The sequence below is a fragment of the Drosophila serrata genome, unplaced genomic scaffold, assembly GCF_035046125.1.
Source record: "Drosophila serrata isolate PLE 108 unplaced genomic scaffold, ASM3504612v1 contig_272, whole genome shotgun sequence".
In the NCBI taxonomy this organism is placed as follows: Eukaryota; Metazoa; Arthropoda; class Insecta; order Diptera; family Drosophilidae; genus Drosophila; species Drosophila serrata.
In genome coordinates, this window is record NW_028257170.1 from 11,265,389 (window position 1) to 11,291,172 (window position 25,784).

A 25,784-nucleotide genomic window follows, 5' to 3' on the forward strand; every position below is an offset into this window, starting at 1 on the left:
CTTATAGAAAACAATGTATCGAATATAATTTATATCCTGTTTCCACTTGCAACAATAATAAAGTCGTTAATTTAATGTTTTAAGTGAAACATACACAACATTTATTTATTCAATCAAAACAATGTGGCAAATTAAAGTGCAAGAGAATTAATTAAAATTAAATTCTATGATTGTCGATACTTTTGCAGCCCTCTTTTTTTCACTTCAATACATCGCAGCAATGGAAACAGGCTAATCGCTCATCCCCAAACAGCTGTTTCACCTGTTGCGGGTATCGGCAGAACAATCGTCAAGTTTACCATCTCTGGCGCAGCAGCTGTGGGGCGGCGCAACTTTGGCCAAAAATGAAATTGAATTAACCGGGCAATATCCGAGTTCGCGCACGACCACGTCGAGAATGTTCAAGCGCACATTTAAGGTGGTTTATCGGCCCATTAGGAGCAACTTTGTGCTGCTGCCGGACCAGTATTACGGCGTCGTTTCGACCTATGTAAGTGTCCAAAAGTCAATCCGCCCCCAGATAAGATTACTCAGAGATTATTCCGGCTATGCTAACCGCTCTGATTAGGATACGGGGTGCCTAAATCTGCAGTACAATGGACGGGTGCACTATGCCTCCTGGGCGCCACAGGCGGGCGGCGGGGGCATTAAGGACACCGAGATTGGGATCAATGCCAGGGCGGCCAAGGAGATCGGTAAGCCCCATTACTTAACGAACCGGATGTGCATCGCTTGCCAATGTGCCATAATATTGGACTCCGGCCATCTACCCCACCCCGGCGTGCTCACCAACATATTTTCCCTTTCTTGCCGTAGGTCTGCACGAGAATGATTTGGTCAAGTGTGCGCTCATCGCTGACGTTCTCAACCTCCGCAGCGTCCACGTTACCCCCGTCTCGTCCAAGGACTGGGAGATCATTGTGAGTGATGGTTTCGCATGCTTGCCGCATGCCCGTGTCGCCAGCTTAAAAATAGACAATTCTGTTTATATCGGATTAGCATTTGGCGCGGGCGTACGCTTCGTTTTTATTTATACTGCCATTGCTTGGCCGGCATTGCCATTGACCCCTCCTGCTTAGCAGCTCTAAGCCATTAAAGCTAGTATATTTTAATTATGTCAACCTAAAACCACCTGGGATTCCGATGTAAATAGTTGTTTATTTTTAATGAGATCACAATATTATATTTCATAGAAGCTAACACATTATTATTTAGTCATCATAAACATACTTTATTACTTATTAAGATAAACTACAAACGCTAGCATGTGCATATATATATATATATATATATATATATTTATATCTTTATATTATGTAGTCTAATTTGTCACACATAAAATAGCATTTTAATTTAAACATATTCTTTCGTTTCCGCAGGAGCTGAGCACCGAGAAAATATCTGGCAGCGTGCTGGAGCAAACACGCATTGTAAACTCAACTCAGATACTGATTGTGTGGATCAACAAGTCCATGCAGGTGGCGCTGACAGTTGGTAAATGAGTGCACTGGAATATCTATTCATAATACTTATACTATTTATTATTCAATCAGATCGCCTGAAGCCGCACATGAACTATGGTCGAATAGACCACAATACGGAACTCGTTGTGGCGCCCAATCTTTACAAGGGTCTGACCAATGGAACTTCCAACGGAGTCAGTGAGGAAAACACAAAACTCTCTAGGAGTAAAACTACTGCCCAGGTCAATGATGAACTGGCTGAGAAGCCAGCTACACCTCTGACTCATTCCTCAACGGTCTCGAACGTTAAGAATACTTTGCAACGCAACAAGCGGCAAGATCATATGGAGCGTTTGAAGAAAGATCTGCGCAGAGAAAGCTCGCGAAGCTTTGAGTTCCGGGTGATTCGTGGCCTTTGGCGGGAAAAGGCCCAGGAGTCGGATGTCTTTGTGAACCGGAAACATCTGCCCGAATTCCTGGATCTAGATCAGTTCTACTGCCTCCACACAGCCGGTGACAAGGACTACTACGTGCGGGTGCGCACAGTGGACGAGGAGGTGGAGGACGATTTACCGGGCACCATCCACCCATCGATCGAACTGAATGCCAACCTGATGAAGTTGCTCGGCATTAAGGAGCTGGAACGGGTGGTGATCCGGTTTAAGACCACCGTTGTTAACTTCGTGGAGAAGATCGAGCTGTTTGCCCACAAGAAGACGCACTACAAGATCATCGAAAACGCATTTAAGCGGTTTGTTATCGAGAGAACTCAGCACAAGCCAATGTTGTTTAATCAGGAGGAAGTGGTGCGGCTAGAGGACGATTTGCTGGTCACAGTCGGAATATTGCCAGAGCACTTTCGGTATTGTGTCGTTGACGCTCAGTTTCTAAAGGAGTCCAAGATCTATGCCGCTGATCTGGTGCGTCCGGTGAACGAAATCATTAAAGAGCAGCCACCAGTCACGTCGCCGCTGAGTGTCAAGGATCTTATACGTCTGCCCGAGTACGATAAGATTGTGGATCAGGTAGTTCAGGAGCTGCGACTTAACCTGTGCCTGAACGAAGACAACTCCGTGATGCGTCAGTGCAACGTCCTGCTCACCGGTGCCTCAGGCACGGGAAAAACCGTGCTGGTTGAGCGCATTTTGGACCAGTTGTCGCGCAAACCGGATTACTGCTACTTCGACATCTTCTACGGGTCACGGAGCAAGGGTCGCAAGACAGAGTCCATCCAAAAAGATCTGCGCAACATCTTTACCACTTGCCTTCAGCATGCCCCTGCGATTGTGGTGCTGGAAAACTTGGATGTTCTGGCCCACTCAGCTGGGGAGCAGTCCAGTCAAGACGGGGAGTACTACAACCGCATGGCGGATACAGTGCATCAGTTGATTGTCCAGTACACCACTGGCAATGCCATCGCAGTGATTGCCACAGTCAATGAGCTGCAGACGCTTAACAAACGATTGAGTTCGCCGCGGGGCAGGCATGTCTTCCAGACGGTGGCTCGGCTACCCAGCCTGGAGCGTCCTGATCGAGAGATTATACTGCGCGAACTCTGCAGCCATATCAATGCGTCCAACGAACTCGACCTGGCCAAGTTCTCCAACCTTACCGAGGGTTACCGGAAATGTGATCTTGTTCAGTTCGTAGAGCGGGCCATATTCTATGCCTACCGCATAAGTGAGTAAAAGTAAACTGTTAGTGTTTCTGGCATTAAAATTGATCATAATTTTCTGTTCCCAGGCAAGGCGCAGCCAGTTCTGACGAATGATCAGCTCATCGAGTCCTTGGAGCACACAAACTCCTACTGCCTGCAGGGCATCCAGAGTAATCAGAAGACTGGGAGCGATGCGGAGGCCAATGAGATGCGTGTAGAGGAACTGCCTGGCCTAGAGGCTGTTGTGGGAGTTCTCGAGGAGGTTCTTATGTGGCCATCGCGGGTGAGATACATTACATAATATCAAAATCTTTTATATATGTATATAATATATATAATTTTTAGCAAAGTATTAGCGTAATTGTATTAACTGTATGAACTTTTGTAGTATTATAACTAGTAATTGGCTTCTTCTCTTTCGTTTCGACGTACAGAAGGAAATCTTTGATAATCTTTTGTGTACATTGACATATATATTTGCCAAAAACCCGAATCCAATTAATTTAATGATATTTAATATTTTTTATTAGATCTATATTTAATTCCCCTTTTTTACTTTTTTACAGTATCCCACAATTTTCAATGCATCACCGCTGCGCAATCAGGCCGGAGTGCTTCTGTACGGACCGCCTGGAACTGGCAAGACCTATCTAGTCTCTCAGTTGGCCACCTCGTGGAACCTGCGAATTATTTCCGTAAAGGGCCCTGAACTGCTGGCCAAATATATCGGCCAAAGTGAGGAGAACGTACGGAACCTGTTCAATCGCGCCCGCAGTGCTCGGCCGTGTGTGCTTTTCTTTGACGAGTTCGATAGTTTGGCCCCAAAGCGCGGTCATGACTCCACAGGCGTTACGGATCGGGTGGTCAACCAATTGCTTACCGAGCTGGACGGTGTCGAGGGACTGCAGGGCGTCACAGTGATAGCTGCCACCTCAAGACCGGAACTGTTGGATCCGGCACTTCTTCGCTCCGGACGCATTGATCGGCTGGTGGAGTGTCCGCTGCCAGATGCCGTGGCCCGGGTACGCATCTTGGAGGCCCTTAGCTCGACACTCAGCCTGGATGAGTGCGTGGACTTTGAGTGGTTCGCGGGAAGGACTGCTAACTATACCGGCGCCGATCTCCAGAGCATTCTGACCTCGGCGAACATGGCGGCGGTTAAGGAGGCTCTGGCTCAATTCGGACACGAGGTGAGTAGCTCTTTTCACTGCCGGAAGCGGTCCTAAGTTATGGCAAGTTCTTGGTAACCAGAGTTGGACTGTTAGACATAAGAAGCCCTTCCGTTGTTTCGGTTTTCGATTTTCGATTTTCGGTTCTCGGTTCTCGGTTTTGTTCCCATCACAGCAGCAAGTGCAGCAAGAATGCATTTAACTATTTTTGGGTAGTTTACGTGCCTGGCATCTGGATCAGAAACAGAGGATCTATGCGGGAGCCATCGCTTGTGTTTGCCACTTCCAGTCGCTGGGATTTTTAGATATCAGTCACGTAACGGATATTTCCTTATTGATATGCGATTACCGCGCATGCGCACGTACTGCAGGCACAGCACCTCGCCACTAAGACAATGGACACATTTTCTTTTGCATAAATTAAGCCGCCGAGCAAACAAACAGAAAACGAGGGAGAGCAGCCCGAAGGGCAGATAATAAAGAATTTCAACGAGTCGATGCCACCGCAAACATGCTTAGAATAAAACCAACAAGAGCCAGCGACAACAATAAAAAGAAAGGAACCCGCTGAGGGAAGCCAAGTACAAGCGAAAACAATTGCAACATGCGGGAGGGGGACCACCTCGAACAGGTAGCTAAGACCGAGTCCGAGCCCGAACCTGAGTCCCAGACCCTGCGTAAGGATTCCAGCAAACACTTTTGTCGAGCTCGGATCCGATTTAATCGTCGTCGATCGGCTGGCAATCGGGCACGTTCGGATTATGGCTGAAAAGTTTCTTCCGTTCGATCGTTACTGTCAGTTAGTTGTTTGCGCACTTTCAAGCCAATCGGTTGGCTTCGCTCGGTTCCTTCCACAAACTTTACGGATTACGGTTGGTGCAGCGGAAATGGACCCTCCACTTCTCCCTTCTCTCTCACACTCTCTCTCTTGTGGGTCTTGAAAGGGAAATAAAAGTTGGCAACGAAGCGGAAACGCCTAAAGTCGCCTAAAAAGAATAAAAAACTCCATCCTCGATTGACAATGAAATAAACACAGCCAGCTAAATATTGTGACAATATTATTTTCGGTCTTAACTCGACGCCCCCAGCTCCGCGCAAATAAAAGACAAAGAACGTGATTTCTTGGTCAAAGATTTTGGGTTGTGGCGTTGAAGGAAACAATTATACATACGTATTCCCATCGGGGCTGACATGCAGCAGTAAAACAAAAAAAAAAAAGGAAAACAAATTTAAATTTAAAGAATGAAATGTTCCAGCAGTCAAATAAATACAAATCGTGTCAAGTGCAGCAAAACGTTCAAAATAAAAGCGAAAGATCAACATAAGAAAGAAATATTAAGTCTCAGTTGGAATCAGTGGTGCCCAGAAATATGTCATGTTAGAATTGTATGTTTATGAGTAAGATATTGAGAAACATAGAAATACATATATACATCGAGAGGATAACTGAAATGTACCAAGTATTAGTTCAAAATTAAATATTGGAAAATATTGCATTTAACTTTACAATATTAACAATATCGAAAAATATTCATTAAATGTTATTTAATTCTGTTGTTTTCTTCGATAAAATAGTCTTGATATATCAAAAAGAATATTTATTTATCGCACATATATCAATTTTTGTGTCAAATAATGCTAAAGTATTGATAAATATAAATATTTAGGTGTAAAAATGCCAAGTTTTGGTCAGAGCTTTGGACACCACAGATTTTAATGCAGATAATAAATAATAATGAATAAATTAATATAGAGTAAAACAATATAAAAACCTTAAATCAAAATAACATACATATGTCACTAGTTCATAAACAGATTTGTTAAAGCGATATTAAAATACCCCGGACCATATAAAATACTCGAAATTAAAAAATAATTTTATTAATAATATGCAGAATGTCAAGTGCCGAATTCGCCAAAGTAATTCCGTTCTCAAAATAGCGCAGAGACCAAGTTGAAATGTCAAATCGGGTATTCGAAAGATTCATTCGCTCGATAATAATTCACAAGATAAAAAGGTGTGAGTTAAACGCTTTTGGCCATGTGCGCGCCTGTTGGCTTCAAATCGAATAATATTGAACGACTGACGAACTGAGAAAAAAAAGAAAAATAATACATACTTCAAATACAGCGATCGACTCGTATTTGGCAACAACTGAGAAAAAAGGAATTGAATAAATTAAAACCTGCGACGCGTGTGCATACATATATCGGGCCTGAAGTCAAGCCGCTAAAGCAACCATAAAACAACAACAATTACTAGTAGCAACAACAATGACAATCACAACGGTTGTCGCATGCCTTACAAACAATAAAATAAATTTCATTAACTGCACAGTGGTTTGAACACAGCTTGGTTATTGAATGACTATAAAGTTGAAAATCCAAAGTCAATTAGAAATCATTTAACATATATTTTTCTAAAAGATTGAAACAGATTTGTTTAGTTATTGGAGTTCTCAATTGCACTTGATATATTTTTAATGTTTATTATTTTCCATACGTATTTTGTCATGTATTTTTATTTGTGTTTAATAAGTTCAACAAACGTGATCAAAAGTATGAGATAAGCTTTCGGAAATACTCGAATTCAAGCTGTCAATACATTTTGGGATTTACCCTAGACTTGCATATCATCGTTAATCATTAAACTGGATAGTATAAATTGTTTTGTTTGCTTGGTAAAGATTTGTTGACCAGGTCGAGGTAAATAATATACCCTTAAAAACTTGAATATAGTTCATGAAAGTCATGAAAGTTGCTAAATTAATGAACTTGACTATTTTAGAGTATTTAAAAATTCTTTAAGGTTTTACTTCTATATTTTTAGCATCATCATTTAGGTATTTCGCGATTTGCGGTTGCAATTCGTTAGTGCATTTTTTTGTTTGCTTTTGTGATTACAAAAATAAGTAAAGAGTGTCAAGCCACTGTAACGAATGATTTCAACCGATTTAAGATCGGTTTTCTAACTGTACGCCTTTTGCTGAATGGAAAAACGCATTTGGCGAGTGTCGAATATAGACAAACTTATAGTGGAGATCCCCTTCGGGAGTGGAACGCCAATGGGGAGTGGGTGGCAACGAGTGTGTCCGGCAATTCAGTGGCTACGACCACGTCTTGGAGCTCATTACGGAGGCAAGGCACACACATCTGCCTTTTTTTTCTCCTTCGATTTTTGCATATTGGTGCGGGCAGACTTGGCTCGGCTGTGTACTGTGTTGGCAATAAAATATTAAACAATAATAATAAATAAATAAAATGACACAGAGCGGCGATCACGAGAGGGAGACAGCGAGAGAGAAACGGAGTTTTGGCAATACCCATCGATACTCATACAGTTGCGGTCAAAAAGAGAGCACCTTTTGAAATGTCCCAATTTGAATTATTAGATTATTAGATGTGAAAGAACACATTTTTGTTACTTTCTTTTTCCAATTTTAAAATATTAGTTAATTCAGGTCTGTTTGTATTGCCTTTAATATATATAAATGTTTTGGATTGCACCAAAAATCATGAGGGAATTGAAATCCATTTAAAAGCTATCTAAAAGTATGCAATGAAAAGTTTAAGGCACTAAACGTAGTGTACCTTGGGAGATCCAAGAATCCCTATGGTTTTTAAAGCATTTAATTTAATAATCTCTTTTTAAAATTTTTGAGATATCAAATTCAGTGCAAATTAGTTTATTTATCATACATATGTAATTTTTTATCATAAGGTTTTTTTTTTGTAACCCTTTTAATATCTATTGTCACCCCGGATACATCTTAGTTTTAACATTTTGTTTCTAAGAGATTTTAACAGATTTCTGATAAATATTTTTTAGATTTCATTTTGTTAAAATAGAAGTAAAATTAATCTTCTTCCTACAAGATTTTACAAAGAAAAACATTGGGGTAGATTCGTTAAAACTAGATTCAAGAGGTGCAACAATTCTGACCGCAACTGTATATCCATTCTCGTATGAACCCAACCAGATACAATCACTTTGGCTGCTGTTGAACTCTAAGAGAATCCACTTGAGCCATGGCAAAAGTGCCGATCACGCTGATGATCATTGCGCTCGTTTCGGCGTCTGCGGACCTGGGTTGCGACTTGGCCCATCACAGCTGCCGCATCGATGTCACCGCGGAAAACAGTCTCAAGCAACGCCACATTCCCGCCGACATAGACATCACGCTGCAGTGTATCCGACCCACGGCCAAATGGTTCTATCAGGATAAGTTCCAGCTGAGGGCCACGGTGCTGCAACTGGAACGAGCCCAATCCTGGCAGTCGGGGAACTACGGCTGCTTGGATGGCCAGAACAGATGGTTTAATGTCTCCCTGATAATTGGCTACAAGGAGGCTGGGGGCAACGATATAGCCAGCTTTGCCAATGTGGAGACTGCCCAGAGGATACCCCAGTCGGATATCTTCTTCCAACCGCTAAATGCGAACGCCTCCCTAAAATTGTTGCAACCACTTCCGGAGTTCGTGCAACGCACTGCGGGCGGTCTCTTCCAGCTGAGCTGTAGCCCCAAGGATCCGGAGGCAACGGGAGTGAATATATCTTGGCTGCACAATGACAAGCAAATCCTCGGCGGACGCGGCAGAATTAAGATCAAAAGGTGGTCACTAACCGTTGGACAACTACAGTCGGACGACGCGGGAATCTATCGCTGTGAGCTATGTGTGGAGCAGGAATGCCAGAAGAGTAACCCCACCCATCTGGAGGTGGTCAGCCGGAGTCACAGAGTGCCCGTCTTGATGCCCGGATATCCTCAAAACGCCACCGTTGCACTCGACGAAAATGTGAGCTTCCAGTGTCGGCTGGAGGATTCCCCACTGGAGCCCAAGATAACGTGGCTGCACCAGGGGAGCGGTGTTAATATCGAGGACGTACTGCAGCTACTGAAGCAGCAATCCCAGCTGCCGAAGGGCTTCGAGCCCATGTTAACGCAAAAGGACGAGCCGCAGGTGCTTCGTCTGGGAAGTGTTTTAATGGAGGACTCCGGCTGGTATATCTGCATAGCCGAGAATCAAATAGGACGCACTGTTGCCGCCGCCTATCTCGAACTATATAGTCCTGAAGACACAACCACTGCTCGGGTAACCACCAGTAGCACAGTAGGCACACCCATACCACCTGCACCCATCCCGGAAGACACAGACGATGAGGCGGACAACGCGTCTGGGGATGCCGCTGCCGCCGAGCGTCCGCCCGTGTTCAAAAAGGAATTGAAACGACTCCAGCATACTGTGGCCGGCAACACCATGACCCTGGCCTGCCCCGTTGACGGTAAGGCGAACATCACTTGGACCAAGGACAGGAACCCCTTGAATCGTGGACTTGGAGTTTATGTAAAGAAGAACTATATCCTGCGCTTTGTGGAGGCCACCAGCGCGGATTCGGGAAAGTACACTTGCAAAGTGTGCAACTCTTTCGGTTGCATCTCCTTCGACTTTGACGTTTTAGTCAACGAGCGTACCCGATCCTCGCCCATCATCGTGGTGCCACAGAACCAGACTGTGATGGTGAACGGAAGTCTGGACATCAAGTGCAGCGTCCTCTCCGATCTCCATCCCACTGCCCGATGGGAGCGCGCTGTGCTGCGGAATGACTCCCTGGGAGGCTCCAGGGCAGTGGAGTTCGCCCGCCTCAACTTCACCGTGACGAACAACTCCGTTGTCCTGGAGCTGCGCAATGTGACCCACGAGCAAGAGGGCTGGTACACCTGCGTGGCTATGAACACGCTGGGAAGCAGCAACTCCAGTGTCTACCTGAGGGTTAGGAACCCTCTGCCGCCCCTGGAGATATACGCCTTGCTGCATGCCAATCCGCTGGGATTTACATTGGTTGCCATTATTGTCGTGGCTCTGTTTCTTTTGGGCAGTGCCTTTATAACAATCATGCTTCGCCGAATGAGGCGGGAGAAGCTTCTGAAGCTCCGCATCGAGACGGTGCATCAGTGGACAAAGAAGGTGATCATTTACCGACCGGCCGGAGAAGAGGGGAGCACCTGCAACTCCGGTGACCTGCAGATGCCAGTTATCAAAATTGAAAAGCAACGCACGACCGTATCGACAACGGGATCGGGAGGTGCTGATCCCGCCCAGGCCTTCAACGAGTACGAATTTCCGCTGGACTCCAACTGGGAGATCCCAAGGCAGCAGCTCAGCTTGGGCTCAATCTTGGGCGAGGGAGCCTTTGGGCGCGTGGTAATGGCAGAGGCGGAGGGACTGCCCAGAAGCCCCCAGCTGGCCGAGACCATTGTGGCCGTAAAAATGGTCAAGGACGAGCACACGGACACGGACATGGCCAGCTTGGTGCGCGAGATGGAGGTGATGAAGATGATAGGCAAACACATCAACATTATAAACCTGCTGGGCTGCTGCAGCCAGGGTGGACCACTGTGGGTGATCGTCGAATATGCGCCACACGGCAACCTCAAGGATTTCCTCAAACAGAATCGACCAGGAGCTCCGCAGCGGCGCAGTGACAGCGACGGCTACTTGGATGACAAGCCGCTGATTCCACCACAGGAGCTGGGCGAGAAGGAGCTCACCAAATTTGCCTTTCAAATTGCTCGAGGAATGGAATACCTAGCCTCACGACGGGTATGTTTAACTTGGTTTTGAAACCATGACTCTTTGGCAGAGGAGGAATTTAAATATTGTTGGATTAGGTTGTACAATGCTGTCACAAACAAAAGATAGTAACTCTGAATTCTATTAGAAATTGAATTGTGTTTAAAAGTGAAAATAAAAAGGGTAAATGTTCTGAAATATGTCAAGAAAAATAACTATGAATGAATTCTCAAAAGTTTAGATATTGCTATAAAATTACAATTAGACAGCTATAAATCTTCTGTTCTGTCTTGGACACATTGGGTCTGCGGCTCGACAAAGAATATTACTTACCTGTATGACACTGGAGATCTACATAGATTCATAAAATCTCCCTCAGATATTTTCAATCTATTTTTGATTATGTTTCTTTTCTTTGCTATCTTTCAATAGATATGATTAATAATTTATTAATTAAAAAAAAAGTTTCCTAATGTAATTAGTTTTTTATGTGATATATAGTAGAAAACAAATTTTTCTGCTGCTCTGCCAATCAGTAGTCATTGAATGGAAATAAACTCGCCCTAGAAGGAGAATCAACTTAAATTTCCGGCAATTTGTTTTCAGTGCATCCATCGCGATCTAGCCGCGCGCAATGTGCTCGTCAGCGATGGCTATGTGATGAAGATAGCCGACTTTGGTCTTGCTAGGGATATCCAGGATACGGATTACTACCGGAAGAACACCAACGGCCGGCTGCCCATCAAGTGGATGGCGCCAGAGTCGCTGCAGGAAAAGAAATACGACTCCCAGAGCGACGTGTGGAGCTACGGGGTGCTGCTTTGGGAGATCATGACGTATGGGGAACAGCCGTATCCGCACATTCTGTCCGCCGAGGAGCTCTACAGCTACCTGATCACGGGCCAGCGCATGGAGAAGCCGCCCAAGTGTTCCCTAAATATCTACGTGGTGATGCGTCAGTGCTGGCACTTTGAGCCCTGTGCACGGCCCACGTTCACGGAGCTGGTGGAGAGCTTCGACGGGATCCTGCAGCAGGCGAGCAGCAACCCCAACGATGCTTATTTGGATCTTTCGATGCCCATGCTGGAGACTCCGCCCTCATCGGGGGATGAGGACGACGGCTCCTACAGCGAGACATTCCGAGAGACCTCTCCGCTTAGATACCACTATACATATAAGTTTAATTAGTCCCTAGATCTAGGCAACCAAGAACTTCCGACGAGTCTATGCAATCCCATCGAAATATCGCTAAGCACTAATGTTTCTTCATTTCCTTCCAATCCAGAAATTGCCAAAGAAAATCTCGCTGAGGCAGAAACACCTGATCGAGTCCTTCCAAACCACAAGACCGTCCCTTAGCGCATCCGATGTGGTCAAATATCAGAGAACGTAGGTTCTATATTGTTTCTTTTTGCTTTATCTTATTTATATGTATTTAATTAATTACAGATATGCTCGATTTACCAACAAGGAGAAGAGCTCCAGGGAGTTTGTAGCCAAGCGCGCAACTTTGGCTTAAAGACAAAGACTTAATAAGCTTAGCATTATCATTAGAAGTACTTTATATATCTGTAACTGTGTATCGATCACGTTTTGTTAGGAGGCGTACGGCTTTGGGTCTTGTAAATTTCATATTATTGTTGAGCCAATAAAAACGAATTTGTTTTAATAATATTGTGATTCACTTTGGCATGCTGGTGAACACTGATTTTTGTATAAGCAGAGCTGTTAAGAACTATCAGATTTGTTTATTTTTATAATAATTGAAGAATATGTGAATACGTTCTATTATAAGCTGTAGTTTATGTACAGTTTTTATACCCTTGCAGGGTATTATAATTTAAGTCAGAAGTTTGCAACGCAGTGAAGGAGGCACCTCCGACTATATAAAGTATAAGTATTCTTGATCAGGATCAACAGCCGAGTCGATCTAGCCATGTCCGTCTGTCCGTCTGTCCGTCTGTCCTTCTGTCCGTCTGTCCGTCTGTCCGTTTCTACGCAAACTAGTCTCTCAGTTTTGAAGCTATCTGAACGAAACTTTGTAGTTAGGATCGGGCCGGATCGGACGACTATATCATATAGCTGCCATAGGAATGAACGGAAAATGTTTAAAAAAAAATTTTTAACTTTTTCAGTTTTCAATAGAATTGGATCAAATTTGAGATATAGCCATTTTTCTATACTCTACAATTTTGCATAAAATTTTATGAAAATCGGACGACTATATCATATAGCTCCCATAGGAACGATCGAGAAATTAATACAATTAAATTTATAACTTTTTCTGTATTCAGCTGATTTTCATCAAATTTGAGGTATAGCCATTTTATATTAGTCTCAAATTTTGTGTTAAATTTTATGAAAATCGGACGACTATATCATATAGGTGCCATACAAACGATCGTTAGATGTAGAGGAAAAATGCAAATCTGCGAATGTAAAACTGCAACTATAATATGTATAGGTGAATGAAATGAAAGCAGGTATTACTTCATTGTTTTTTAACACAAATAAATATAATTTATATTGTTGAGATTCCAAGTCATAGAAGTTATATCTGCAAGGGTATATAAACTTCGGCGTGCCGAAGTTAGCTTCCTTTCTTGTTATTTTTTATACTTACAATTTTATTATTTTCGGTACGTTATAGTTAAAAAACAACGCCTGCATGGACTATATATAAATTCATATTCTTATCGAACAGCAAGCCAACCTTTGAATCAGAATGGAATATAGCATATATTTTTAATGTTTTAAACAAAAGCGGTTCCAAGTCATGGATCAGTCTGTGTCGAAATGTTAAGATTAACGTTTGTATGCCTTTGTTGTCTCGTTCTCGGAGATGGGACAACCAATTTTGGCAATCATTGGAAACTTCCAGGTCTCCGTAGTCATCTGGAGTTATCAGATCCCCTAAATGCACCTACCCATTGGCAGACGCGTCAACGGTTTCTTCTGGATTTGCTTCTCCAAGTACATAAACCTTTGCTCCATCAGGAGTTCGTTGAAATGGGTAGCCAACTTAACGAAGATCCAAGGGAATATAAAGAAGTTAGCAATTTAAATATAATATATATGAAATCAATAACCTTAATGCTTGCTTTTAGGGTTCCTGGAGATTTATCAAGGAATTCTTGGATCGTGTGCATCAGAATCGAGTGCCGAGACCCTTTACCATTTATAATCAACTGGATGAGGAAATGCCACAGAACCTGTTGGGAGTATATCGCTTTTTGGTCCTGGCCAGGGATTGGACTTCCTTTCAACGAAACGCTTGTTATGCCAGAATACACTTCCATCCCATACTTTTTGTGAACGCGCTGCAGATAGCAGTGAGGGAAAGAAGGGACACCGAGGATCTCAGACTGCCTGCCATGTTTGAAGTGCTGCCTCAACTCTATTTCGAAAAGGAGGTGATCCTGGCTGCCCAGGAAATCGCCTGGCATCAGTTGACACCCATTAGACTGGTGACCCCCAAGCGCAGTTGGAAGCATATATTGCTGAGGTATTTCAGTCCCAGAGAGCCCCTGGCGGAAGAGGAGCCCATGTCAGCGGATCCTTTGATCATTGATAACGTTAGAGATTTAGCTCATCTGAGCATGGACTTGGAACTGAACTCACATTGGAACAACCTGATAAATCGACTAGTTATATCCATCGAAGAAGCGAAAGAGGGGATGCAGCAACACGTCATTATAGATGGCGATCGCCTTGTGGCATTTCGGGGACCCGGAGATGAAGACAGCTACAAAAGGCAGTTAGCAATGGGATCACACTTGCACAACTCCAAGATATATCTCTTTAATCTAAAACAGTTTGTGGCTGCCATACGTATGGAGGATTTGTCTACTGGCCATCGATCTGCAGAAGTAATTGATCAACCTTTAATCACGACCGGTGGAATTCCCTACCACAGCACCTCCTTGGACCTCGAGGCGATTAGGCGCATCTTAGACTTGACCATGGAAGACCTGAAAAACCAAATCAACGATGCGGTCAGTCACAATAAGGATTATTTAGACAATTCACTTATATCAGAAAGAATAGTAGCAAATAATTATCTCAATATTTGCCGCCATCTAAGTTTGCCCATCAATGGATATAGAGTAGATCAGCCTAGTATGCTGGGTCTGGCCACATCCAATCTTAGGGATCCCATCTACCGATCGCTTCTCTTTCGCTTAGAGGAAATTATAAACGATTATGGAAAAGAAAATGTAACCCAGGAAGACAGAGGGATAATGATACCCTCTATAAAAGATGTAGCTGTTAGTCACTTGCTGACTTATGAGGAAACCGTGTATACCGATCTCATCAACCTGATTGACCAGCAAATGCTTCAATCTCAGCGAAATAACTTGCAGTTTCTGCGGCGTCATCTTGTGGCCAGACAACGCCGGCTTAATCACGAAACTTTCAGCATTTCCTTAAATGTGGACGCCCCTGAAGATATAATTGTTCAAGCCAGGATGTATCTGGCTCAACCAAATCAATCCTCTCCCCATTTTCACCTAGACGACTTTGTGTGTTCCCTTAAAAAGGGCTTTAATCAGTTCGAACGGCTGTTTCCATCAGCCCCCACGGAACTCACTCTAAGTGAACTGTATGAGGCCAATTACCCATCGACATCAGACAGTTCCAAACGTTTCCCCACACACCTTCTCTTGCCAAGAGGGACTCGAGAAGGACTTAAACTTCAATTGTTTGTTGAACTCACCGCTTGGACTGGCTGGGAGCAGGAGGGCGAAGGGGTGTCGTTGCCTGTTCTAGCCAAAAGTTTGAAGGATGTGATAATCTTTCATCGCCAGGCCTAAAACTATTATGCGATAATATATGCTAAATGGCTAAACTTCTTAATTGAACGCTCTCTCGTGTGCATACATATTAAACTTACATATGTCTGAATACTTTTGAGTGGGTTTCGTGTCAATATACATTTCCAAGGAATAAGCTTTTCCTATTATAAATTACAACGGACAAAATAAAATTAATGGAAACAATTATAAGAAATTTATTTATTGGGCAATGCTTAAAAAAAAAAACAATTTGAAAACCAAATCATTATAGTAAAAATATTCCGTTAATCTTTTTAATTATTTATGTTTAATGATGTATTTATGTATTTATTAAATTTTGTTTTGCTATTTTTGCCCTTATTTAAAATAAATATGTTACTTTTAACTGTATTAAAATATACTTATCTATCTAAAAGCAATAAACATATCTATTTAACCTTCCCACGTGATCATTTATAATTTCTTTGGCCACACGCACAAACCTAGTCGCATCCTTTTTCAAGAAAATCAAATAAAATGACTGACAAAATGGGACAAAAGTGGAATGGGGAATTTCCCGCCCACAACTGAAACTTGAAAACGAACGAATACGGTTTATTATACGAATGCGATGACAACAAAAAGGCATAATAGTAAAATTAAATGTGTCTATTATGCCAGGCCAATACAAAGCAAACATAAAACCGCATTCTCTCACCAACACACAACAACACCAACACACCAACACATACCGCACACTGAAGAAAAGTTCGTGTAATAAGACTATATAACGAATATGTTTAGACATTTTTCGAAGTAGAAATTTTCATTTTAAGTTTTTGAAACGCTGTATAATGCTCTTAGAGTTATAGCTGGTGTTGAACCTTGCAATTTTTATAAGTATTCTCTTTAAAATAATAAAACTAAATAACGTACGAGTGTCAAAAAGAGCGTTTGTAATAGATTAATCAATAAATATATTTTATATCATTGTGGAAGGCTGCCCTCGTATTGACGATTAGTAAGGATGATGCTTTAGTAATAAATATTATTTATAGTTTATTTTGTTGAGGAACGGCCTTATATCTATGGCGTTTCTCCCAAAAGTGGCTTCTCTAATCGGTTTTATCTGTTACCTATTGGCGAAACTTGCATGAACGAAATTTGTTTTAAAGTAATAATCGTTCTTCAATGCTAATTGGTTCTTCGAGCCATTCAATATTGACTGTTCGATGTTCATTTATTAGGTTGGGCTGATAAAATAAGATAGATATGAGGAAAAAGCTAAAAATATAAATCACTTCCGAGTGACAACTTTAAACTGATTTAAGCTAAGCTGAATTTCTTTCAGTGCTGGCGTTGGAAACATTTGCAGGCAAGAAACGTTTAAGGAAGGATGTGTTGCTTAGGCGGGTGCGAAGTGTTTGAAGTGGTGGAGGTTGTGGCTGTGGATGTGTCTGGTTTGTCACTGGCACATTCGCATAAAAACAAATGCACACAATACGACGACCGAAGATGGCAGCAACAATCCCATTCAATTCCCCTAACAAAAAGCGTAGAAAAGAGAGACGGGAATCGTCATCAAGTGGAAGGCCTCATCTGTGGGTCCGGGCCGGGAAATGGAGTCCTGGGCGTGTTTGTTCCTAGATAAGCGCAATAATATGCACGTATTTTACGGCAACTTACACACACACCACCCCGCCCAATGTCCACCCTCACCCAGCATCCAGAACTCATCCTCTAGCTTCGCGGCGCAAATTTTCTAAGAATACGCAAATTTAAATATGAATTGTTTTCACTTTGTTGCCAACGTCGCTTTGCCTAATTGACTTTCAGTGTGTGTGTGAGTGTCCTCCTTCCTTTTTATCCAGAGACCCAAATAAAAAAGTAAATGAAAAAATTAACTGAATAGGCGACAATCAGCATTCGCTTTTCTTGGGCTTTCTTTTCATTTTGTTTGCGTCTAATTTGCGTGTGGTTAGAAAATAAATAAAAGAAAAATGAAAGTCTCTTTCCCCGCCGAAATCCCCACAATTAGAAAGGAAATATGAAAAGTTTTCTTTTTTGGAATTTATGGCTTATTAATTTCACAATTGTTAAAGCCATTTTGGGTTTGGGGTTACGGTGAGACTTTGTTAAATTCCATTGGAATTTCGCTGACTTGACAAATGGGATAAAAAAACAAATATTTAAAAAAATAATTAAATCTTTTAAATTATTTTAATGTCTTTTATATGTTAGAAGGTTATTGGGCTTAAAGAATTGGTTGAAATTGCGGCTTGTAGTATATATGTATATGAGTTTTGGGTAGGCTTAAACATTCTATTTTTATTATTTACACATTTATATTTATAGAAATTATATATATGCATTTATATTCAATTGTTTTCTGTTCTAAACAACACATTTTTTGACAGACTAAATATTGTTTTATCTTTCTCTCCCATAAACTCTCAGATGGTTAAAAGTCAAGCTGAGACTTGCCCCTGGAGGTATCGTTGGATCCATCTTCATTTTGACCATTTCTTCCATTCTTGTGGGGCTCCTTGGGTATTGTATTTCATTTCCGTTTTCATTATTATTTGTGGCTGTCCGACTTTGACTCCAATTCCGATTCCCAGTGGCTGCTGCTCCCGCCTCCCCCCAGTGTGTTGTTGTCTCCATTGCTCCTTTTTTTATTATCGTTGCTGTCCTGGCCTTCATTCCACGCCTTTTTGTGGAGCGAACGAGAAAGAACACAAGGACAAGAACAAGGACAACGTCAGCGACGATGGCAACTTCCTGCTATCGTGCTAATTTCCGTTTCTTTATCTTGACACAATGGTGCGCATTAAAAGCACGATGGGCAGGGGTTTCTCCAGAGCATGGCAAAGCTTCGATGTTAAGGGCGGTTCTTGAGGGCTGAAAGTGGGACTTCCCCCTAAAATCTCGTTGCAGTTATGACCGCCGCCGTTGCGCTTTTATTTCCGCCCCATTTTAGGTAGGTCTGTATTTATTTAGGAATATGCCAATAATCGACGTTCAGTCTTTATGAAATATTTGTAATAATGGAATAGGAATCTTTAAAACCTCTCAATATGGTATTCTCTGAATAAGTTATTTTTCAAGAAGAACTAAATAATTTTAAAGCAACATTATTGAATAACTTCATCCAGTCCAATTCGACAGCTTAGGTTCCCCTTCTTATCCTTTTTACTCCCCACATTTGTGGCCATATTAGCCGCCATTTTTGTTCTTGCTTTGTCAACACAACACTGAAGGCCAAAATGAAGGATCCTTTCGAATTGGAATGGGATTCCCCATATTTGGGGTGGCTTTAGGAGGCCGTCGTCTCTCTCTCTCTCTCCGCAGCTGGTGGACAAAAATTTGCATTCAGCAACAACATGAAGAAAATATTGATAAATGCCCGCCATTAAACGCGATTAACAATTTGAATTATGTGGCAAAGCCAAATTTTATTGCCCGCACAAACAGCCACAACAATTCTATGGCCAAACAAATGGCATCATTATTAATATTTACTCGTATATATGCACACACCGAGCATCATTTTGGTGGATTATTTAGGCGCGTATTTAAAACAACATTTTGGCCACTTGTTTTTTTTTATGGATTTCCTACTGCTGGTGGGCACGTTCAAAATGCGTGAATGCAATTGCGCGAAAGCGAAAATGATTGGCAATTGTTTGGGTTACCATGGAGTTCCATTTTCTGTAACAACGTCAACAAAGGCCTTTGGAGACTTAATGCAATTTTAGTCTAAACAGTTGCCATCAAAATTTTCAATGAATTGCATCAATTGCCGGTCCATTGTTGGCGCTCCCCCAACGCGAATGCCTTATTTTTTTGTCCTGTTCTGCAATCGAGTGGGCGTGGCGCCCTGCATACGACCCAATATGATGGTGGGCGGACCAGGGGGTTGGACGGCCAAAGGGCGGTTTGTGTAATAAAATAATTGCAGTGCACGTGTCAAAAATATTCAAAAAGGCTTAAGAGGGATTGTGCTTCGATGGAGGGGATTTTCTGATGCCGGACTGCAGCATGAAGTGGTTTCTGGACCCGTCCATATTTGTACTATTTCTTTTCTCTGTGTTTTTTTTGTTGTGTTGTGTTGTGTCCAACTGATTGCATAAATTGTTGTGGAATTTTATCAAGTTGATGGAGGAAGTCGTTTCAGGAGGGGTTGAATGCCGGGTGGATGCGGTTAGATCGGAGTCTTGGTTTTTTTTTTACATAGAAGTGTGTTAGTTTCGTCTATATGCGATTGTTTTATATGGTATATTATATTATACATATATGCCTTATGCTAAGATTTGTTGTTAGATAATCGTGGTTTTAAGGAAGGGATATATATTTGTTTAATTCAAGAGAATAATCATATTTCTTTTTTTCTTTTAAGGAAACTTTCTTAATGTTTATGTGTATAAGTCTTTAGTTAACTTGAAGTACTTTTGGCTAGAATTAATCCATATAAAAAACCGGACTATATTATTGATTCCACTAAGCTCATTGTCAAAGACAAGTGGAGCTCAGAAAGTTCTCAAGTTAAGTCACCGCTTAGGACATCATATTTTTGTATAAGTAATAAACTATGTCAGGGTTTAAATAAGTAGAATTATAGTACATCATTTAATAATATAAAATTCTAAGATCAGATAATGAACTTAGGATTTCGGATCAAGAATCTAAAACACATTGTAAATGTTATTTAATCTAAATGTGGTAAAATTTTAAATGAGCTTATTCCTTCTTTTGAAGGCACTCTACTTTTTATTTTCCAATTGAATTCCTTTGCTTTGAAAAATAAAATATTCCTATTAATGGAAAAATTAAACGTAAAAGAGCATTTTAACTTCGTGGTGAGTTAACCAAGAGAATTCTGAATTTTTTGTGTGCGTGTCGCCGGCTTGGAATTTGTTTTGATTTGCAACAAATTTGTTTCAGCATTGTGAGTATATTCCAGTGTCTGTGGGCTGAGCTCTTTATTGCTTTCCACTGTCGCCTCTGGGTGCGAGCTGCCTGGGTGTGATGAGGGGAAGTGGACTCTCCCGGGGGTGGGATGTCCTCGGGCCGGGCATTGTTTACATTGTTGTGGTGTGAATAGCAAATAAGCCGCAACCAATTCGGGCAAATCCCATTTTTATAGCATACTTTGCCACATCTTTTCACTCCGATTTCACCACACGCACACACACACAGGACAGCTTCTCTAACCCATAAATTTATTCTAATTGCAAGGAAGAAGAGAGAGCGAGCCAACGCAGCAGAAATCGTATTTCCCACATTTTCACACCTCATTAGTTGGCAAAATCACAGAGGTCCCCATAAAGTGTAAAAAATAAGCGCTCACTGGAAATGGAAAAAGCTGGCTAAAATGCATTTACCGCTGCAATCTGTGGCCACAAAATCAATTTGCGTTTAAAATATATTTCACCGACCAGGAGGAGCCACCGATGGAAGGGTGCGGGAATAGAAATTAAATGGCTTTCGTGTCTGTGGCTGCCAAATTGATTGATTTTGCTGTGACAGCAACAGTAATTGAAAATATTTTTTGTTAACTATTAGTTTGCCAACGGATTTCTGTCAAGTCAAAGTGGGAACGAGTTCTCGCCAATCATTCTGCTAAATCCTGAGTGTGTGTTGTCCCTTCCGGTTTACATAATCTGGCCCGCATCTCGAAGGATCCGGATCTTCCTGTTATGTCAAGGTAAATGCGGTACAGTCATTATTTCTGCGGCTCGACCAATTGATGCTCATTTTAAATGTTGATTAACATATAGAAAACAATCTTAAATATTAATTATTAATTATTAATTGAAGTGCATATACTTTTTATAACGTACGGTATTGAAGATTTTTTAAATCCTTTTTGATATTTTATTACTATTTTTATAAATGTGTCCTTGTTGAAGCTTGGAAGTAAATAGTAATTGAATAGTTTTCATCACCTTCAAGTAGTTACAACCTTTTGCTTTCGCTGCACCCTTCGCTGTCCTATATTCCCCATTGGCATTAAAATGTCCTGCACTCCTCCGCAACGTAAACATTTTTTTAATCCCTCTCGAAGGAAAGCCTTCTCCTGCGAGCACTCCTTTTCCCCCCTCCGCGCTTATCAAGCGATGCGCCAAAGCGTGTCAGTTAAGACGGAATATAGTGAGTGGGCGGGGTTGAATACCAATCCTGAGGTGGGTGTCTTTCAATCATATAAAAAGCCAGGGAAGAGAGAGAAAAATCCCTTTGACAATGCAACGCATGAATGTATTTTCTTTGCGCCGGTCCCACATTTTTTCTTCCTTCATTTTAATTCACAACCAAATTGAATAGACTAGAGAAGGGCGAGAAGAATACGAGACCGATTGCCACGTAGCTATAGATCTCACCTATACAGCATGAATGTTTATTTTCTGAATACATTTTCAAAAGCAACTGCCATGGCATGGCTATTTAAAGCAGGGGCGTCATCAAGAGGGGTGATAGCTTCATATTCTTTTAATTATATTTCAATTTATAGTTTTCAAATTGCTTGAGTATTGATGAAACTTAGGAGAATGTCTAATATTTTTAAGGAAATAAGCTTTATAATTGTACTTTATTTCCAACAATAACTGTAGGAAAAATAACATAAAGGATATATATAGTAGAATTGATATATAGAGCTCTCTACGCCCCTGGTTCCACCAATTCCCCTTCCTTGGCCTGGTCCATTAGCCTTTGTGTGTGCTTTGGTTGCCGCGCGTATATCACATTTCCGTTTGTTAGCAATTTTTTGTCGTGTACATCTGCATGAATAGCGAAAAGTTTTCTGCTCAACTTGATAGCCTCCACAACTCCCTCCTCCCTCCTCGAACAGGAGCAGGCGTGTGAAAATGTTTATTGTACATTTTTGAATGCCCCGCTATGGGATGGGAAGGAAGGGTTTGGCCCAAGTTGATTTGGGAGCCAGCTCACGCCTCCCTTCCGTCCAATATTTTCCACACGTCTACGCATAGAAGGTGGTCGGAGTCCAATATCTCGGATTGATTGCCCCGCATCCACTTGGACAGTTTGCTAAATATTTTACAAATACCATGAAGGATTTGGAATTGAAGTCTTTGATATATTTTATTTCTAAATTCAATAATTAAAATATTGTTGGTGTTTTAGAGTCGCAGAGGGATAAAGTTACTCAAAGTTGTTTATAAGCCAAATCCTTGTTATTACACAAAGCTTTTAAATAAAATTTACAAATTACACTCAAGACGTTATTAAAGAATTCCAGAAAACCCTACAACTCCTGTGTATTGAACTTACAAGCCCGATTTTGTTTAGAGAGTTGAGTTTCTATTAATTTTTATTAAATATTATTTTTACCAAGCAGGAAATGAAAGAATCAAAAAGTAGTTTTTAAATTTCAATATACATATTTAGGACAACAGAATCATTATTTAATTAATTTGTATAAAATTTACTTTATATTGATTTACATAAATAAGTTTGATTGTTTTGCTTACTCTTCTACTACATTTTAAACTTAAGAATTTATTTTATCCTTGCCAAAATGTTATCAGTAAACAGCACAAGAACCCTTCACGTTCTATTCTTCAGAACTTTGAAAAAGAGTCGTTCAGTTAATTCCTCTCACCATTCAGGCGAATTTTTGCGTTTCACCCACAACTTTCTTACCATTTAGCACTAGAATGCCCAACCAACTGCGAAATTGTTTGGCAACCACAAAAAGAACTGACGGAGAAAGGACCATCAGAGAACACGGCATAGATAAGGCTGCCAACTTGTTTGCTTAATAAATAAACTTTATATTCATAACTGAAAAAGTTTTCGGAACAAGCCAGGGAAGCCCCGTTCCCGTTCCCGTTCCCGTTCGCACGACTATTTCCCTGAGCGAAACAAACGTGGCCGCTAATTTGCGTGCCAAAACTTTTGCCGCTGAATAGTATGCTATGAAATTTTGTGCAAGCATCAGAAGGAGTTTGTAGGCGCGGCAAAACTACGCGCCGGCATTTCCGTTGCACAGCGCCAAGGCAGAACATAAATTATACGAGCACTTCCGCAGCAGCTACACTGGGATAAGAATAGATTTTAAAATAAATACTAATTAATATTTAATAGTAATATATCTTCTATGTGTTTGAAGTAAGATGAAGTCGTTTTTAATTGTTGCTCTGAAGCACATAGGGTCCTTGGTGTTTTATCAATGAAACAAGATATTCATTCAGTTATTTATTATATTATGTTACTTTTATTTTTATATAAATTTCTTTAACTGAATTGTGCATTATTTTTAAAAGTGTTAACCTCTCCGGCTTTTCTCAAGACGCTATCTGCACCGCGGCAAAGGGCGCTTGCTAATCACAAAAGTTTTCGGTTTTCAGCTACCTTCAAGTCGCAGGGTCCTCCACCGATAAACTTACGGGTTAAATACCCTTTGACCCCACACAGCCTCCATTCTGATTAACAAGACATAATTACTTTCGCATTAAGCGGCTGCCTAATAGTTCGCGTAATTCCCAACTCCCTGGAATCGCCTAATCAGCTCGTCAGACGCTGGAAAAACTAAAGAAAACAACATTTTAAATTTCATATTGCAAGGTACAAAAAAGTACAAAAAGGCACATCAACAACGGTGGCAGCAAACTGAAATGAAATGAACGGCAAACCACTCGAAGATAATGAAAGTGCATTGAGGCGGCACGAGTTGGGGAAACAGTATCAGGTCGAGTGCGAAAATTTTTCCATTATGCAACGTGCCACATTCCACCTTGTACCTCGTTGGAGGAAAGCATGAAAAATACAGGGTATAGAAAGGGATCGAAGTGGGGTTGGTTTTTTGGGGAACCTTAAATTATTTCTTTAAGAAAAACAAAACTATTGAATAAGGACTAGCCTAAGTATTACCTTTTAATGCAAAATAATCAAATAACAAACAACAATAGCTAAAACAAGAATCAACATTTTTATATTGATTTAAATTTAAATTCTCGGGACTTTAAGGACAACACATTAGTCCTTTTGTATAAAGTTTTTCTGTGATTGAAGAATGTGTTTTCGAGAGAGCTTAATTTTTGTGCAAAGAATAACTGAATAACTGAAGATTGTTTTAAAACTTATGTTTAAAGTTTCATTTTATATTAAACACATTGTCATAAGAAAGTTTTGTAAAAAAATATAAATTTATTTATTCAATTTTAAGCATTTGATTACTATATTAGATTCGTTCTTCATTATTATATTAGACATAATAACTAATTATACTAAAGAATCAACTGGAGTTCCTGAACACTCTTGATTTTTAAAGTCATTTTTTTGTATAATATATAATTTTATTCAAATTAAGATATTCCAAATATTCCATTTGATAACCATTAGTCCATCATGTTCCGTATTGTTTCACAGGGTATTATCTCAGGTGAGAGTGCAGGGCAACCTGGAAAAATGCAACGTTTAAGCGCCGGCGGTGAAATGTCTGACGCCCTTTGGTGGGTCCACCGCCATCCCCATTCTCTCCAGGATCCACTTCTATAACCGGGATGAGATGAGAAAACGCTTCTACAGCGGGAATACATAGAGGGGTTAAACTCCAGATCCGTTTGGACCTGAGCCAGAGCTCGACAACGGAAAGTGTGATTATATTTTCATTTTCAATTTTTTACGGCCAATTAATTTGGCAATTGACGCTTCGCTGGGCGTCTGCGGCATGGCAGATATACAGACATGAGCATATATACGGGCACATTGAGTATATATACATATATACAAATTGAGTTGTGTGGCAGGAATAAGAAAAGTCTATTATAGTCTCAGGATGGGTTGCCTGCCAGCTATTTTGACGCTGCATTGTCTGGCCATCCCGTCATCCTTGGCATCCATTGTTTGGGGGCGTGGCAGCTGCCTGTAATCCCTACCGGCTTCTGCTCCTACTCCTACTCCCGATGGACATGCAATTTGCATTGAAATTGTTTTTCGAAATTAGAAAAGCCAGTCAGGTGAACGTGAGTGCAGTATGAGGAGCGATAAAACGATGATTTAACCATCATCTCTGGGGGAGAAAATCGAGGAAAGTGACACTTTCAATAAGGACAAGTTGGGAGCTCGGATTTTGCTTGTCCTGTGGTGCTTTTGAGGACTTTTCTAACTTCTAGAGAAGCCTTAA

General features: G+C 41.1%; 3 protein-coding genes and 1 long non-coding RNA gene across 5 annotated transcripts in view; all 4 read left to right on the plus strand.

Annotated features, from left to right (window-relative positions):
• Positions 1-228: 228 nt before the first annotated feature.
• Pex1 (peroxisomal biogenesis factor 1) lies at positions 229-12,534 on the plus strand. Its single transcript, XM_020960658.2, has 9 exons — positions 229-490; positions 569-695; positions 817-920; positions 1,380-1,494; positions 1,554-3,143; positions 3,207-3,403; positions 3,687-4,310; positions 12,148-12,251; positions 12,312-12,534. The coding sequence occupies exons 1-9, from the start codon at positions 398-400 to the stop codon at positions 12,379-12,381; spliced, it is 3,024 nt and encodes a 1,007-aa protein (XP_020816317.2). The 5' UTR covers positions 229-397; the 3' UTR covers positions 12,382-12,534.
• btl (breathless) lies at positions 5,088-12,534 on the plus strand. Its single transcript, XM_020960655.2, has 4 exons — positions 5,088-5,161; positions 8,270-10,892; positions 11,469-12,251; positions 12,312-12,534. The coding sequence occupies exons 2-3, from the start codon at positions 8,319-8,321 to the stop codon at positions 12,048-12,050; spliced, it is 3,156 nt and encodes a 1,051-aa protein (XP_020816314.2). The 5' UTR covers positions 5,088-5,161; positions 8,270-8,318; the 3' UTR covers positions 12,051-12,251; positions 12,312-12,534.
• Positions 12,535-13,466: 932 nt separating this feature from the next.
• On the plus strand, positions 13,467-16,102 carry LOC110190280 (larval serum protein 1 gamma chain). The gene is made up of 2 exons (XM_020960654.2): positions 13,467-13,913; positions 13,970-16,102. Exons 1-2 carry the CDS (start codon positions 13,659-13,661, stop codon positions 15,674-15,676), a joined length of 1,962 nt encoding a protein of 653 aa, XP_020816313.2. The 5' UTR covers positions 13,467-13,658; the 3' UTR covers positions 15,677-16,102.
• A 5,111-nt stretch (positions 16,103-21,213) lies between these two features.
• Positions 21,214-25,784, plus strand: part of LOC147643567 (uncharacterized) — a 28,304-nt gene continuing 23,733 nt past the window's right edge. The window contains exons 1-2 of one of the 2 annotated variants that reach the window (XR_015271926.1): positions 21,220-21,344; positions 25,028-25,391. This is a non-coding gene — a long non-coding RNA (uncharacterized LOC147643567). Of the gene's footprint in view, positions 21,345-25,027; positions 25,392-25,784 lie in introns of those variants that run through there. The other variant, XR_015271925.1, reaches the window with a different exon arrangement.

Bases quoted from the DNA above. Each gene is read 5' to 3' on its own strand.
- Pex1 (XM_020960658.2), top strand. From the start codon at position 398: ATGTTCAAGCGCACATTTAAGGTGGTTTATCGGCCCATTAGGAGCAAC. The intron at 921-1,379 runs GTGAGTGATGGT...TCGTTTCCGCAG, and splicing joins CCAAGGACTGGGAGATCATT to GAGCTGAGCACCGAGAAAAT. The intron at 1,495-1,553 runs GTAAATGAGTGC...TTATTCAATCAG, and splicing joins GCAGGTGGCGCTGACAGTTG to ATCGCCTGAAGCCGCACATG.
- btl (XM_020960655.2), top strand. From the start codon at position 8,319: ATGGCAAAAGTGCCGATCACGCTGATGATCATTGCGCTCGTTTCGGCG. The intron at 10,893-11,468 runs GTATGTTTAACT...ATTTGTTTTCAG, and splicing joins AATACCTAGCCTCACGACGG to TGCATCCATCGCGATCTAGC.
- LOC110190280 (XM_020960654.2), top strand. From the start codon at position 13,659: ATGTTAAGATTAACGTTTGTATGCCTTTGTTGTCTCGTTCTCGGAGAT. The intron at 13,914-13,969 runs GTTAGCAATTTA...GCTTGCTTTTAG, and splicing joins ATCCAAGGGAATATAAAGAA to GGTTCCTGGAGATTTATCAA.